Source organism: Phaenicophaeus curvirostris, chromosome 17, assembly GCF_032191515.1.
Source record: "Phaenicophaeus curvirostris isolate KB17595 chromosome 17, BPBGC_Pcur_1.0, whole genome shotgun sequence".
Classification (NCBI taxonomy): domain Eukaryota; kingdom Metazoa; phylum Chordata; class Aves; order Cuculiformes; family Cuculidae; genus Phaenicophaeus; species Phaenicophaeus curvirostris.
Window position 1 is genome coordinate 1,317,751 of NC_091408.1, and position 15,539 is coordinate 1,333,289.

Below are 15,539 nucleotides of genomic sequence, written 5' to 3' on the forward strand. Positions count from 1 at the left end.
TACTTACTACTACAAAAAGTCAGTAGCTACAAGAGTGGAATATCTTGATTTAAGCTAGAGTGACGTTTTCATCGCAGTCACTGACTTTTCTCAAAGTTTCCACCCAATTCACTGTATTTTTTCAAAGTTTTCATCGCAGTCACTGAACTTTTTCGAAGTTTTCACCCCAGTCAGTGTATTTTTTCAAAGTTAAAGAGCACGTCCCTCTGATGGAGGCGTTTTCCCCCCCGAGGAGGCCGCTCGCTCTCTCAAACTCCGCTGACGGGTCTCGGCGCGGGCTCGTCGCCCCGCGGGTCCCTCCCGGCCGTCGGGGGCGCGCGGGGTCGGCGCGAGCCCGGCCCCGGGGCGGGGCCCCCTCCGCGCCGCGCCCGGAACGTGGCGCCGGGGGCCGGAGCGGGACCCGCGGAGGAGGAGGAGGAGGAGGAGGAGCGCGATGGAGCCGCCCGGCACGGCGGGGGCCGCGGCGGGGGGCCGGGCGCGGCGGAGGAGGAGGAGGGAGCGCGGCGAGGAGCCCGGCGGGGTGAGTGGAGCCGCGGAGCTGCTGCCCCGGCGCGGAGGGGGCGCTGCGGCTCTGAGGGGGACGCGGAGGGGGGCGCTGCGGCTCTGAGGGGGCGCGGAGGGGGACGCGGAGGGGGTGCTGCGGCTCTGAGGGGGACGCGGAGGGGGCGCTGCGGCTCTGAGGGGGAGATGGAGGAGGAGGAGGCGGCGTCGCGGGGCCGCGGGCTGGGAGCGGAGCCACCGCCTTCCCCGAGTGGTTTCCAAGGGGGAAGCGGTGTTCTCCAGGCTCCAGAAGCCGAGTTTGTGTCGTCAGCGCCTCCAAAGTTCGCCGCGGAGTTTAGCGGGGCCGTTTCCCCTCCCCGCCGCGCGGCCGCCACCAGCGGGGGGAACGCGGAGACTCGAGTCCGAGCTTTGTTCCCGCAGGGCTCGGGGTCCCGGGCTGGACCCGCCCGGCGCACCTGGGACCGCGGCAAACGTTGTGATTGTTCGCCGGGGTCGGTCGTCGAGGAGGGGTGCGATGCGGTGTCGTTGGCTGGAGCCGTGCGGCTGCCCCCGGAGTCCCCAGTAAATAGAGTCGGAATCATGGGATCGTGGAATGGTTTGGGCTGGAAGGGACCTCACAGCCCATCCAGTGCCACCCCTGCCGTGGGCAGGGACACCTCCCACTGGATCAGGGGCTCCAAGCCCCATCAAACCTGGCCTTGAACCCCTCCAGGGATGGGGCAGCCGCCCCTGCTCTGGGCAGCCTGTCCCAGGGCCTCCTCACTCATGGTGAAGAAATTCCTCCATATGTCCAGTTTATACCCCTTGCCCCTCATCCTATCCCCACAAGCCTTTGTGAACAGTCCCTCCCCAGCTTTCTTGTAGCCCCTTCAGGTACTGGAAGCTGCTCTAAGATCTCCTCGGAGCCTTCTCTTCTCCAGGCTGGGTGTTTGTGTCTTCCCATCCTTCCTTCTCTCCTTGGAGCTGCTCATGTTAGATTTTGGTGTCTTTCCTGCTCTGTGGAGGTTTGCACAACCTTAGACTCTATCGCTCCTTTTCTGCTTTCTTCTGGTGTTGGGTGAGGGCTTGGCCGGTGCTAGGTTTTGAGGCTCTTTGGAAGAGTTTTTTGAGACACGGATGGGTGGGTGTGCCTTGGATAGGAAAGGTTTTTGTCAGCAGTAGGGTTGGAAATGTTCCCTTTCTTTAGTGAGAGGGGGTTGATATAAACAAACAGGCATGTGTTTTTCTAAGTCCTAGGGCGTACTAGTGTATAAAACTACTGGTTATTATCAGTGATAACATCATTAATGAGTATCACCAATACTCCGTACTATCCTATTCTTACTTTAGAAGAGGTAAAATCCCCTGCTGAGCAGTATGGGTCAGTGTTTGTGTTTCTCTGGGTATTGATCCAGTCTTATTCTGGCTGCTTCACTGTATCCCTTTATCCCACTTTTGACTGAAGCTGAAAAACTTCTCCTTGCCTGTTGTGTACCCTTTCCTTCTTGCCTGGATACCAGTTATTTCCATTCCAAATGGGCAGGTCACTTGCAAATGTTGTAATGAGGGATTGCAGGGGAAGCGCTACCCGCCCGTGTATCAGTGAATGCTGGTTCTGCTGCGGCGCTGGCAGAGCTGCGCTGCTCGCTGGCACGCAGAGAAGACAGCACTTGGGCTACAGAGGCTGAGTGGTTTTGTTGCAGACAAGAAAATCCAAAGAGAATGTACGCCTGCTGCCTGAAGTGACTTTCCTGTTCAGACCTGGCTTCTGTGGTATCCCTGGTTCATCAGTCCATTGTTACTGCGCACTGCCTGTTGCTGACGGATGGTTCAGAGGAACAGGTCAGGTTCCTCATTGGTAATTTATAATTTATTGATTATTCACAATAACTGAATTCAAGATTTTGAGCTCCCTCTAGATCCCCGGCTCTTTCTTTTACATTACTGGTAGATCTGTTGGATGGCAGTAGGAGCAAATATCTCATTAGGCTTGAGAGCTTGTATAAAAAGTTCATTCCTGTTGGTAAGTTTGTATTTTAAATATTTTTGTCTCTAATTACAATGAAAAACCAAAGTAGTAAAATTGTATCAAACCAATATGCTCCAGAAGCCCAGATATATATTCCATTAGGAAATTTACTGAAATATGGTTGGGCTTTTTAATAGAATAGTGCTGTAGGTTATGGTTTTATGTTTGAGGTATTTATTATTTTTGATTTATTAATGCGTTTAGATAGGTTAAAGATTTTTATGTTATAAAAATAGATGCCAAGGACATTTAAAAATCCCCTCTAGAATTTTATTTCAAAATTGGGAACTTCGATTTTATGGTTTTCTGGATAGTGATGTGCTATTCAGAAAGTCGGATCTTCCATCGGGGATGAGCATGTAGGTGTTTTATTTGCTAAATGCTCTGTCTTTCTTATTAGAAGTATATGAACTCCTATCTTAAATTGTCTCTGCTGGATCCTTTTCTGCTCTTCATTAGAACCCTTTTTGTTCCACTGCCTCAAGGAACTTCTGCTGCTTCTTCAGCGTAGTTCAGTACCTACCCACACCTCCTGTAACAGGGTTAGGCAGCCTAAATCTGTGCCCTGCCATCGCCTCCCACTGTATTAGCAGGAGAAGAGCAGTCATGACTGGAAAGCAGGGATGGCTTTTTAATGAGTACTTTTTGTGTGTTGGTACTGTCACAATAATCTTCTTTTTATTTGTGGTTTGAGTGCCAGGGTGACTCAGTTTTGTGCTGTGGTTCTTTTACCTAATAATGTCTCGCTGCCTTGCATCGTTCTTATGATAGCAGGGATTAAACAGTAAAGTATTCCAGAAGTTACCATCATAGTTTTCCTGTAAAATAACTTCATTTTCTTCCATGAGATTATTCAGCTTCACAGGAGATTACAAGGAGAAACCACTTTGCTTGGATGGTGGGGATGTCTCCTCCTGGATTCTCCTTGTTGTTACAGACCCACAGTATGATTTTGGGGAGATCATGAACAGCTTTGTGTCTTCATTTGTTCATTCATAATGGACAGAGAAGACGGTCTTTGTTCGACTTGTGCCTTCTTTAGTCTTGCTTGTGCTCCTCTAGACTATGCCTGCTGAGACACGGCCTCACGAGGGCTTCTGCCTAGTGCTCCATGACTTGGGGTGAGCTCACAAAGGTCCCTGTGCTCTGGTGGAGTGATGAGAAGGATGCCATCTACTGCCAGTGGCACCGAGACAGAGCTGGGCTCTTCAGTGTGTGCTGGCTGGGTGTTTGCTGCCCCGCTGAGGCTCCAGCTGGAGGCAGTTATGGCTGCAGGTATTAAGGAACCTGTTTCTTGAAGTATCTTCTAGATACCCTAAGTTCATGAATGGTTCTGGTACTCCTGCATCTGGCACTCCTGGAGTCTCCTTCAGCAGAGAAGTTTAGAAACAGTCTGGACAAACACTTGTCGGAAAAAAAATTGAGTGTAGTCATGAGGAAAAGAAGAGATTGGTAGTTTCTAATGTTTTGCCTTTCTATTGTTGTTGTTTGACTTAGAAAAAAAAAAAGCAAAGCCTCTAGACCATTTAGATGCTTGCAACAGGATGTCCATTTGCAGCCTGCTTCCCTTTCCACCTAAAAATATGCCTCTGCTCACTCTGGGAATGTGTTTAAGCCCTGCAGCTGCCTTGTTGTGGTAACAATATGTGATATCCTTAACCTTTTTCAGTCTGCAGGACTAAAAATGGGTGACACCAACCTCAATTACAGTTGCCTAAACCTTTACTGAGTATTTCCAAGCCCTTTCTATGTTACCCTATGTACACATTGCCTGTCGCCAAGTACAATTACTGCAAAATCCACAACTCTCATGTAATCAGAGCAGCACAAGTATATTCTGGCTGAGTTTCTGAGGGTTCCTGGGAGAGAGCAGGGTACACACGGCAAAACCAGTTTCTGGCTGCAGGTGCCTGCTGAGGAAAATATGGAACATAGAAAGTTAAATGAGAAGAGTGTGCTAGAATCAGTGGAGTTGGGACTTCACACAGCTCACTTTAAATAACAATCTTGATAATTAAAAGGCTTGAAACTGTTTCATTTTTATTCTGTGTTGCCTGAAGTTGCCAATCTGAAAAGGTGGCTCTGCCAGTGATGTTGCTAAAAGAAATCGTACCCCACTAATTTCTGTGTCCTCAGCTCCAAGGACTCATCCTTCCCTTCACATTTATGAACAATTGGCAGACAGTTGGATATAGAGATTTGTGAACAGATATACCAGTGCAGGTTCCATGGTTTGAAGAGAATTTATACTTTCTTCCATTGTCTATGTGCACATGTGCTTCTGTGTGACCTGCACATCCAGCATTGGATACTCCAGCATCATCTTCCCATTTACACCTGCTGCCTGTGCAGATAAACTTCCTTACCTGGTGACTTTGCTTTGTGTTGTAGGATCAAATAGGGTGGCTGAGGAAGAGAAACTTATGAATATGCAGAGTGCGGAACACTAAACCAGGTTGCAGCTGGTCCCATGCCTGAAGAAGGCAGTGAAGAAGGCATTCCTTCACAGGGAATAATGTTTATATCCTTATATGAATTAATGATATGCTTATAGCCTTATAGGCTCTTTTCTGTTACTTCTGTATCCCCCAGAAAATCAATAAATTCACTTATTTAAGAACCTATTCTGCTTTTGTTATTTGTTCTGCAGCAATGCTAGTGGCTTTATTTTTTGCTGTACAGCTTCTAATAGTGTTTTTTTTTCTAATAGTTTTTTTCCCTTTTTGAGTAGTATTTCTTAACACTACCATAATTTCTCCTTTTCCCCCCAGATTTCTTTATTTGGATCCAAATCTCTTGGAAGAAGAAGTCCTGACAGTCCCATGTTGAGCAAAGCTGAATTTGTTGAGAAAGTTCGCCAGAGCAACCAGGCTTGCCATGACGGTGATTTCCATACGGCCATCGTGTTGTACAACGAGGCGCTGGGAGTCGACCCGCAGAACTGCATTCTCTACAGTAATCGTTCGGCAGCCTACATGAAAATCCAGCAGTATGACAAGGCCCTGGACGATGCAATCAAAGCACGACTCCTAAATCCCAAATGGCCAAAGGTAAGGCAATGGGTTTGTCTTCTGGGGAAGGAGCAACTCTCTGGGGATTATTATTCACATACGTAACACCTAATGTAAACAAGTGCCTATATTTCTGTGCTACGGTCTAGTTTTGTTAAGAGCTCCTGGTAATGATATCCTTTGTCTCTAAAAGTTGTTTCCTGTTGGGTATTAAACTGTTCTCTCTGTAAAAATGCTTTTCCCAACAGCGCTATGATACTATTTCACTATTTGAAACCAGCATGGTTTCTGGGCTGTGAAGACCTGACATCTCAGCATTCAGTATCATCCAGGAACAGTTTGTTACAAACCTTCTTGAGAGGTAGCATGGAGATCCTTCTTAGTAATGGAGCAATAAGGCCTTTTGAAACAGTGGTGAAGAAGTGGTTATGTGTAGTGTATTTTGGATAAACATTTGAAGATGTGCAAGGGAACATTTTGTACAGATTAAATGTTGTTGGTTGCCTCTTCTTTTGAGGTTGCCTCCCACTGACTGTGTCCGATTGCCTCAGGAGCCAGCTAGCCCAGGGCCAGCCCTTTACGTGCTTGTCAATTTTAATGGCATCTGCTCCAGGTTCCATTTCTCCTGTCGGTCCCTCACACAGTCTTATGAGCCACTTTAAGTAAAGTTGCAGTTTAAGAGTGGGTTCATCACCCTGGTTCTTCTCCTTGGAAGTTACAGCAGGTAGGAAATATAATGCTCTCCGTCAGCTGGACTCCAGACTATTGAAGTTGTCTTCTTTTATTTCAAAGCAGTTTGCTGTAGGTCTCGTATTCTGTATTTCAGTTGTTTCTTGCTTTCTAGAAAAGCCTTATCAAATGCTTAAGACTTTGTTAATTACTTTACCCATACTCTAAGCACAAATCCAAACTCAGCTCCATATGTTATCAGCTCCATATGTTGAGATTGTGTTGTGTGCCTTTAAATCAGCATTGCTTGTTCTCACTTTTCTCATTGGTCATTGTCAGTGTCTTGTCTGGTTATTTAGGAGTCTTTTAACTGAAAAAATTAGTATTAGTCTATTGGCCAGCTGCTTAGCAGTTCTGTTTCCAAACTACCCATCATTTCATTGCTGTGCTGTGGTAACTGCACTGTCTTTTCATGCCTGCACATATATTTCCATATGGAAGGTGGAAGCTGTTGTGTAAAAATACGTGTAAAATAGTGTCCTTTCCACTTGGAACACAGGATGTTGTCCCTACACACATGTATATGGTTTGAGGATTCAGTGCTGTGGAAGCTGCTGCTGTTTCTGCAGCTCCTGAGACATCATCTTGCTAACAGAGGTACGTGTTTGCTCATTCCTCCTCAGAGGGAATGACAGGGTTGCAACATTTGAGAATGTTGGAAGGCAAAAGACTGGTGGTGTCTCATCATCAGTACAATCTGTGTGCACAGTGTCACTTTTTTGGCCGTCTGCCAGATGGCAGGGCACGTCTCCCATTGGCGTTTCTCTCATTCTCACACCAGGGGAAAGCGCGTCCTGCAGGTATTTTAATTTGATGTGTCTTTCTGGAGGAAAAGAGCCTGACTTTTCTTGGTATCTTGACTCTGGAATTTCTGGACTCAAGAAACTACCAGTTTACACAAGCTTTCTCACTCTAAGTTTCTCTCTTTAGTGAGACCAGAAAACTGCTTCAGAAAAACAGTGTTGAAAGTGTTTTCCAAAGCTTGTGCTTGCAGTAGCTGGAACTCTCAGGTTGCTCTTATTCCTTTATGGCAGAAGCACAGGAGAGTCTTTCTTTCTTTTTTATTGAGTTGAAGGGCACAAATAGAAATGAGTTTTCTGATTGAACTGGAAAACAACTTTAGGTCAGATGAGGCAGGGGTGAAGTCAGATGCTGTCCTGGCTGTCAGGTGTTTTTATCCCTCTTTCCATTTTACTGATGGATAAATAGGGTTGCTACCCACCTCGGACCGCTTTGTGAATGCCAGCCTTCTGTTCAGGTGGTAGCAACAGGAATGCTGGGTAAGAGTGGGCTCCTGAACTGTTCTGATGACTGGGAGCTGAGCTGACCCAACAGAAATGCTTTGGCAAACACAGCAGTGGTGGGAAATCCCAGAATGGAGGCAGCCTGCGTTTGTCTGGTATGTTCTCACTTTCAACAGTTATGTTTTCTAAAATGTGTATTTGTATTTTTATTACACAATTAATTGTAATTTTAGTCAAAGAAAGATGTGCTTTGGGGACTGATAAACTCTCTGGTATGTTGTGAGCACAGAAATGTCAGGTTGGGTCTGATATCAGGACACATGCAGTGGTGTTTATACGCTCATTATTGGTCCAGCTGAGCAGTTGTTGGTCAGGCTCGGTTTAATATTTTGATATTAAAGCTGCTTTATAGATTTTTTAAAAGCATAATTGTTTGATTTTTATTGATGGAACATAACTGGGAAAATTGAAATCTAAGCAATGTTGTTAATTAGCCAGAAGAGGGAGCTTAGCAGGTAGAACTGCTGTTTTGTTTGAAAAGCCTGAGTTTCAAATACAGAATTCAGTTTCCTTTGACTTGGGAAGCTGAAAAACTAATTTGAATCCAAGTTTTCTGGGCTCATTTTGTTCTTTTTTTTTTTTTCCCCATCAAACTATTATCTTCCTTTTCCTGTTGATCAGGCTATAGAAAGTTTGTGTTCAGTTTCTCTTCCCAGCTGTGCAGCCTGAGGAACTTGGGCACGGGAAATAAAAATGGGGCATTCTTATCTTTGATGACACTGCCACCTGAGCAGTCTTTTCTTAGTTCTTGCTGATTTTGAGATAAGAGATTTCTAATCCTTACACTACAGAAAAAATATGCTGTGTCTTAAATTGTTTGAGTTTGAGCAGATTGTTACAGAATTAGCCAGTATCTCCCACTTGGCTTTAATGCAACCTGTAGTTTTCGTCTCTGTTGTTGAATTAAAGCACAGCGGATGGGCTGCCTGGCTCTCTGTGGCCTGTGGATCTCTGCTGTCGATAACCTTTTGTGGTAGGGGAATCGTCAGAAACACAGCAGTGTGAATGTTCCTGTAAAAATACATGAAGCATGTCTTGAGTGATCCCGTGTGCCTCTTTGGAAGGATCCTGCTGTTGAGAACTGTGCTGTTCTGAATCTTCTATAAATGCTGAAGAAACATGGAGCAGGCGCAAAGGGAGCACTTAAAATATTTTTTCCAAAATAAAGAAAAACTTGAATGACAAATTTGTTTTTGGTGTTCCCAGTGACAATGTTCTGTATGGTAAAGAGACCCATTATCATCAGTGTTCTGGGCTTCAAACGGACATAAAAGGTTTGGAAATCCTCTTTTTCAATTCAGTTACACTCCAAACGTCTGGGTCCACACCTGCTGAAACTTCTTCAGGTCTTGTTGCTGGGTACATCTGTGATGTTTCATTGGCTGTCCGAGTACACAGAGCGCTTCAAAGTGCACTTACCTCGTGTCCTGTGTTCATTGTTATTGCTCTATTCAACCCAGCCATAGAAAATAGTGTGTATGGTATCTGTGGTTCCTGTTTAAATGAAAGGTGCAGTCCTGTGCAGTGTGTTTAGCTGTACTTCTCAGATATTTCTACCTGAATCATTATAATATAAAATATATACATGAAATACTGCAGTTTTAGTTTGGTAGAGCAACTTTTTGATGTTTATGTCTTCATCTTTAAAAACAAAAAAAAATTAAGAGGGATTTTTCATTACCCCCTGACAATCTTCCTTTCCCTGCTGCTGTTTCTAATAACCCCTGTGGGAGGCTGGTTCCAATCTTCGCATTCTCTGCAATTTTACAAAGCATTTTCTGGGTTCTGAGTTTCTTTGGGGGATGGGGAGTGACAATGTCTTAGAGAAAACAACTTTCTAGTGTTACAGGGTCACAGCATTGCTGAGGCTGGAAGGGGCCTCTGGAGATGGATGGGTCCCACACCTCCTGCTCAGAGCAGGGGCACCCAGAGCAGCCTGTCCAGGACAACCTAAATTATACAGAAGAGCTCATTCTTGGACTACAATAATAAAGAGGTATCTGAACAAATGGAAAGGTGCTGTATTTAAAATTGATGCAAGGAAATATTATTTTTAAATAATGTATCCTTGATGGGTGGGAGCCAATTATCACAGTGTGTTACTGAAACCATTAGTGTGGCTGTGCTTCGGAAGGTCTGGAAACCTCCAGATGATGAGGATTACAAAAGAATTCAGGATGGAGTAGATGGATTAGAGATAAGCGTTAATTTCTGGGGATATGAGTCGCTCATTAATGCAGATTTTTTGGAGGAAGAGGGAGAAAGCTGGCTTCTATCTGAAGATTTCTCTTTCTGGTGTCATCCTGGGAAGCTTCTATTGCAGATGGCTCTTGGCAGGGACCAGCCCAGGTGGAGCACTGGTCTCACCCAGGACTTGAGCTCCTCGTGGTGTGTTTCAGGCTGTGCTAGGATGAAAACATTGAATATTCGTAAGCTGAGGAGCAAGCACTTCATTTGTTACATTGCAATGTGGTGGCCGAGGTGCCCTTTGCCCGAATCTCGCAGACATTTCCTTGGGCTTGTAAGGGCCAGGGTTTGGGGGTTGTACTTTGTTTGGAAAACCTGCCTTTCATTCACTTGCTCTGAAGTCTGAATGTAGCCTGCTTGACAGGTGGCTAGATGATTTGTTATTGCATCGGCCAAATGTGCAGAAGGAAACTGAGACTGAGTACCTCCAGCAACCAAGGAATCGTTGGTGCTGTCCCCACCAGCCTCGCACCCTGGGGTGCCTGCTTGAGATGCTTGCCCCACACCTCTGGTTGTGAGTGGCTGTGCTACACCCATCTGTGCCGTCGGGAGATTCACTCTGCGGTTTGAGGCCGTGCCTGGCGTACAGTTAAGTATAAATGCTCAGGAATTTGCTGCAAGTTTAAGCACTCAGCTTCAGCACTCAGCACAGGGATTTCCTGACCCTCTGCTTGGGCAGTGCTTGATTTCCACAGTCTTAGTCAGAGAGTTTGTCATGTTTAACTTTCTGCTCACTTTCTCTGTTGACGATATTAAGCCAAACTTACCGAACAACCCAAGCAAACTTGTTTGTCTAGCATGCGCTTTGCAAGCCTCCAGATGTGCACAGGCTCAAAGGTGTTCATACCAAAAGGATCATTCTGTAAAGTAACTTTAAAACGAAGCCACCAACAGCACCAGATCATGGCATGTGTAGAGTTTAATAGGAAATGCTGTGGTAGCACTGTAAGCATTGTGGAATTTTCTATCTACAGACGTGGTTTTTGCTTTTGACCAGCTGGGAGAAGAGATTTTCAAAATCCTTTCTGTAACAGGAGAGTAGCAGCCCTGGAAGCGTATGTGGGGATTTCATTAAGATAACCTGGGTCCTGATGTCAGCACGGGGGTAACACACACAGTGGTGAGAGTATTTTTTCCTTTGGTTTTCAAAGTGCCTAACAGAAAAAAAGCTGGCTTTATTTAAAATAAATGTCTGAGCATTTGCATCATTCCAGTTCTCAGGCTACTGGGAAAAATTACGAACATGTGGCAGAATAAGAATAAATTTGTATGTGCCTTTATACCTAATTGGGGAGAACAGAAGGAGGTTTTAATGATACCATTGCATGTAATACTGGGGAAAGATTATGCTTCTAACTTCTGCCACCAATTGATTTGCTTCTGTGACTTCGAGTTCTTCAGAAGCAGGGAAAGATTTTGTTTCTAAAACTTTACACAGGGAAAAATGTAATGTAAGATATTTATTCTCTCTTTACTGTGTTAATGTGTGAACTCTTTAGTACTGAAAGACTGGAGTAATTGAGCTTACTATGTAGATTATTTTCTGGGATAATAAGTACAGAGGGCATGTTAGTTCTGGGTTATCAGCAAGTCGCAGTTTGAGAGATGAGTTGCTGGTTTGGTCCACTGGGTTCTAGTACAGAATCAAAGATTTAGTCTTTGGGGAAGAGCAAACAGTATTTGAATGAGAATAATTAATTGGGTTTTGGCATTGATTTATGGTCTTAATCTCCTAGCAGAAAAGTTGTTAGTTAACAGGAGATGAAATGACTTTGTCAGACTCAAATGCATTTGGTGAGTAGGATATTCACAGCTGAAGTCCAATGTGGAAGCCAGAACCACAAAGACAGATATTCTCAGTTCTGTGAGGGGTACCTTGATTTTATTGTATTTCTTTGCTCCACATGAGTAGCAGGGTGACGGCCAGACAGTTTGGTAACATTGGGCTATTTCAAGCCCCAGTGCTGGGGTTTGGGTAGCAGCGTTCCCTGGGAGCACAGTAGGTTACTGAGTGAGAGGGAGCCAAGCTGGATAATGGATATGAAGCCCAGGGTTTCAGCAATGGTCTGTGATTTATGTACACTTGTTTAGGTGACAGAGCAGGTAAAAATATTATTTCTTAAAACAGGGTTGCTTTTTCCTATCAAACTGGTTTTAAGTTGCAACAACTTTTAGAGGAAAGGTGGGTAGTGAGAAGAAGTTAGGTGATGCCAAAGGAATGTCCTGTGCATACGTAATCTAAAGGTAACCAGGATGAGTTGCTACCACTTTTCCTTGGGTGCACATTTCTCTTGTGATCTTTGTCTCCTCTTCATTTAGCAGCATGGTTTTGAATGTGTAGATGGCGAAGAAATCTGAAAGAACAGAAAGAAGGGGGGGGATTTTTGAGCCACGAGTCCTTTGGGTATGTGAAATGCAGGAAGGTTTTGGAGGTTGTTGTGTAACTGGAGGAGAACTCAACCAAAGAGCTTGCACTGGTGTTCGGTTAGACATTTCCTCGTCCTCTTGTGCTGTTGTTGATGGCCTGTTGAACTTTGTAAACGTACCTTCCTGTGCTGCACCGATCCACAGCAACCTAAATGTTTCTGAATGAATTGCAAGTAGAGTGCCCACCCTCCGTCACACGTAAAACATTTGAACAAGGAATGTGACTTGACCACATAACTTTTTTTCATGAATAGGCCTCTTGTTTTTAATTTGATGAGCAAGGAACTTTCCAGTCCTGTCTTCTGGCTTACAATCTGTCTTTAATTTGCAGAAAGATGCATTCCAGTTTTTCAGGCATAAAACTGTTCAACGGATTTTTTTTGGCTTTGCTGGAAATTGCTGTGTTACGTTATCCTGAGGTTCCTGCATTTGTTTTAGTCTTTTAATCTCACAGAGTCACAGCATTGTTGAAGTTGGATGGGCCTTCTGGAGATGATGTAGTGTGGCCCCCGTAGTGTGGCGAGCAGGGTCAACCAGAGCAGATTATCCAGGACATTGTCTGTTGGGTTTTGAGTATCTCCAAGGATGGAGACTCCATGACCTCTCTGGGCAACCACCTCCAGTGTTTGACCACCCTCACAAAAAAGTATTTCCTCGTGTTTAAATGGAATTTCTTGTACTGCAATTTGTGCCCACTGTTTCTTGTCCATTCACTGTATCTCACTGAGAAGAGCCTGGTTCCATTCTTTTGTTGTCCCCCACCAGGCGTTCACACACATCCATGAGACCTCCACACCCCTAACTCTTCCCTTCTCCAGGTTAAACAACTGGAGGTGTCTCAGCCTCTGCTCATATGACTGATGCACCGATCCCTTCATCATCTGTGTGACCTGGTCCTTCAGTTTCTTCTTCACTCTAGTACTGAGGAGCCCAGAGCTGGTCATTGTGTTCCAGATAGGTTTTTGTCTTATATTCTCGTTATATATAGATTTAACTTTTTTTTTTTTGTTGTTGCTGTTGTTTTCAGTGCCGCCTTATCATCTTCTCCCTTTTCTTCTCTTTGAGTAATTTTTTTACTTTTTATTTTTTTCTTTCTTCCCTTTTGGTCCTTGCTGGGGTCGGTCTCCGGATTAATGGAGTGTGGTGTTTATTGTGGTTAAAAGGGACTGCAGTTGTTCCAACTGCCTGCACCCTCCCTCTTTCTTAGAGCTGCTTTCTGCTAATGCTCTTGACCATAACAGCATGTTTGTGTACCCTTCAGAGTAGGATATGTACATAATTTTTCCCCTGCATTTCCTATAAGATCCTTACCATCTGTGAAGTGAGTGGGGTAGTTCTGTTCTTGTTTTACCTGTTGGGAATAGAGAGAGTATTTGTCCTGTTGTCCAGTGATACCTTGTGTTTGTGCCAAGCAGTGTTGTTGCATCCATGGACCAAGGCGTTGCTGGTGTGGATCTGAAAGCAGCACAGCTGTGTGACGGCAGTGCTGTAACCTGAGCTCGTGTATCTGGCTTTGGGCATTGCATCCCAACGACATGGCTGCACTGCTCTTGGTTTTGGACCAAGGATGTCTGGCTTGATGACTTTTCCTATCAGCTCCCAGCTCTTCAGTGGTTCCTTTCTTCAATTAGATTATTCTTACAAATGAGACATTTATTCCTCATTTTTTTCCTTGACATACAAGGGTTGAGTTTCCTCATCTTGGAGATTAATTTCTTCCTTAATATCACCATAACAGTGACTCACAGGCTGAAGCTGAGGAATTGCGAAGATTCTAATGACCAAAGCACACATGAGAGGGCGCTCAGTGCCTGGGTATTTCAGGAGTGACTGGGATCTACTTGAAGTCGTAGATAGAGATTTGCATTGTTTTGCTAGTTCTAAGAGATACTTTATTAGTATTTTTTCAAAGTGCATACTCCTCATAGTGCTTTTTTTTTTTCTTTGACATCAAAGTGGATATGATATGGCTGGCATGACGGTGCTGAAAAATCAGCTTGTAATGTGTACACTGATACAGAGCTGTGGAAAGAGTTGCTGTGTCTTATGCCTGCTTTCTAGGATGGTTTGCTTTAAAACCTACAGTATATACATGTTTTTTCTTTACTTTTTTTACCGTTTGCTCTATCTTTTCTTAATATAGTGTCTGTAAGCCACATATTCCCACTTATTGCTCACATTTATGTTACTTGCTACTTTGGTTAATCAAATCACAAACAACTGTCTCTGAGATTGGTTTCGTTTTGTTCTGCAGCAAATAGTCCTTTTTTTGTTGGTGTTGAGCATCCTGGATTTATACCAACTCTCTGCATTTGTGATGTAGTTCTGGCTGCCCAGGGATTAGAATTTGAGCAGCACGAGTGAGAGTGTTTTAGAGAGTGTGGATTAAGGAGATTGCAGTGTGACTTCCTGTTCTTTGGGAACTACCAATAGGTGGCTGTATGGTGATAAAGAACTGGAGGGGATTCTAGGATGCTGGACCCGGATTCCTCTGTAAGAGACAAGTATGCCCTTAAAAGCCTGCATTTCGTGTTTTGTTATGCAGTCAAATGCATCAGAGCATGTCTGGTGGATCCTCGTCACAGACCTCCAACCTCAACCAGACTCTGAGGAAATGAAATGAAATAGAGAGTTTGGGAGAACTAGCAGAGAAGAGGAAATACTAAAACTGGAAAAAGCAGAAAATCACCTTGACTAATGGGTCCGTAGGAAACACTGGAGTATCCCACTTACATAGTGTACTGTGCTGTGCCAAGGTGGGAGAAAACCCAACTGAGTAGGGGTTGGTCTGGCTGAGAGCTATGTAATGATTAAGGTATGTGCGTGGCCTAACAGTGTTGCCTTACTGGCCTTTCAGCAGGCACCAGGGTTTTATTCATGTAGCTTTATTCTTACCATCTCATTCCCTGTAGCCAAGTAGGATGTAAAGTGCATGTGGTAATGTAAAGGTAGGAATGCAGCACAGGGATAATTGCTGCATTACGCATAGACATTTTCTGAGTCAAAAGCACAATGACAGTTGAATGAAAACAGGGAAGGAATTTGTAGCAGTTCTTATTATTTCTGTAAGTCCATTGTTCTCTCCAAGTCCCTGCTCTCCCATTTCTTTCTGTGTACTGAGGTCTCAGCATCTTGTCTGGACTTTCAGACAAAGCAGGAGACATCTCCTTTTTTGCCACAAGCGTCTTTGTACGTGATTTCTGCTTTGCTCTGAAAGGCATGTTATAAAGATATGAAACAACAGAAATCAATTATTTATACTCTGTCTGTTATCCACTGACAGAGAATTTACCCCTGAAATTAAAAAAAAGT

At 44.4% G+C, this 15,539-nt stretch overlaps 1 protein-coding gene across 2 annotated transcripts in view; it reads left to right on the forward strand.

Moving 5' to 3' along the window:
- The first annotated feature begins 351 nt into the window (after positions 1 to 351).
- Positions 352 to 15,539, forward strand: part of TTC28 (tetratricopeptide repeat domain 28) — a 123,007-nt gene continuing 107,819 nt past the window's right edge. For both annotated transcript variants that reach the window (XM_069871153.1, XM_069871154.1), the window contains exons 1-2: positions 352 to 520; positions 5,281 to 5,559. In XM_069871153.1, coding sequence (XP_069727254.1) covers positions 434 to 520; positions 5,281 to 5,559 — 366 coding nt within the window. In that variant the 5' untranslated portion in view covers positions 352 to 433. The remainder of the gene's footprint in view (positions 521 to 5,280; positions 5,560 to 15,539) is intronic.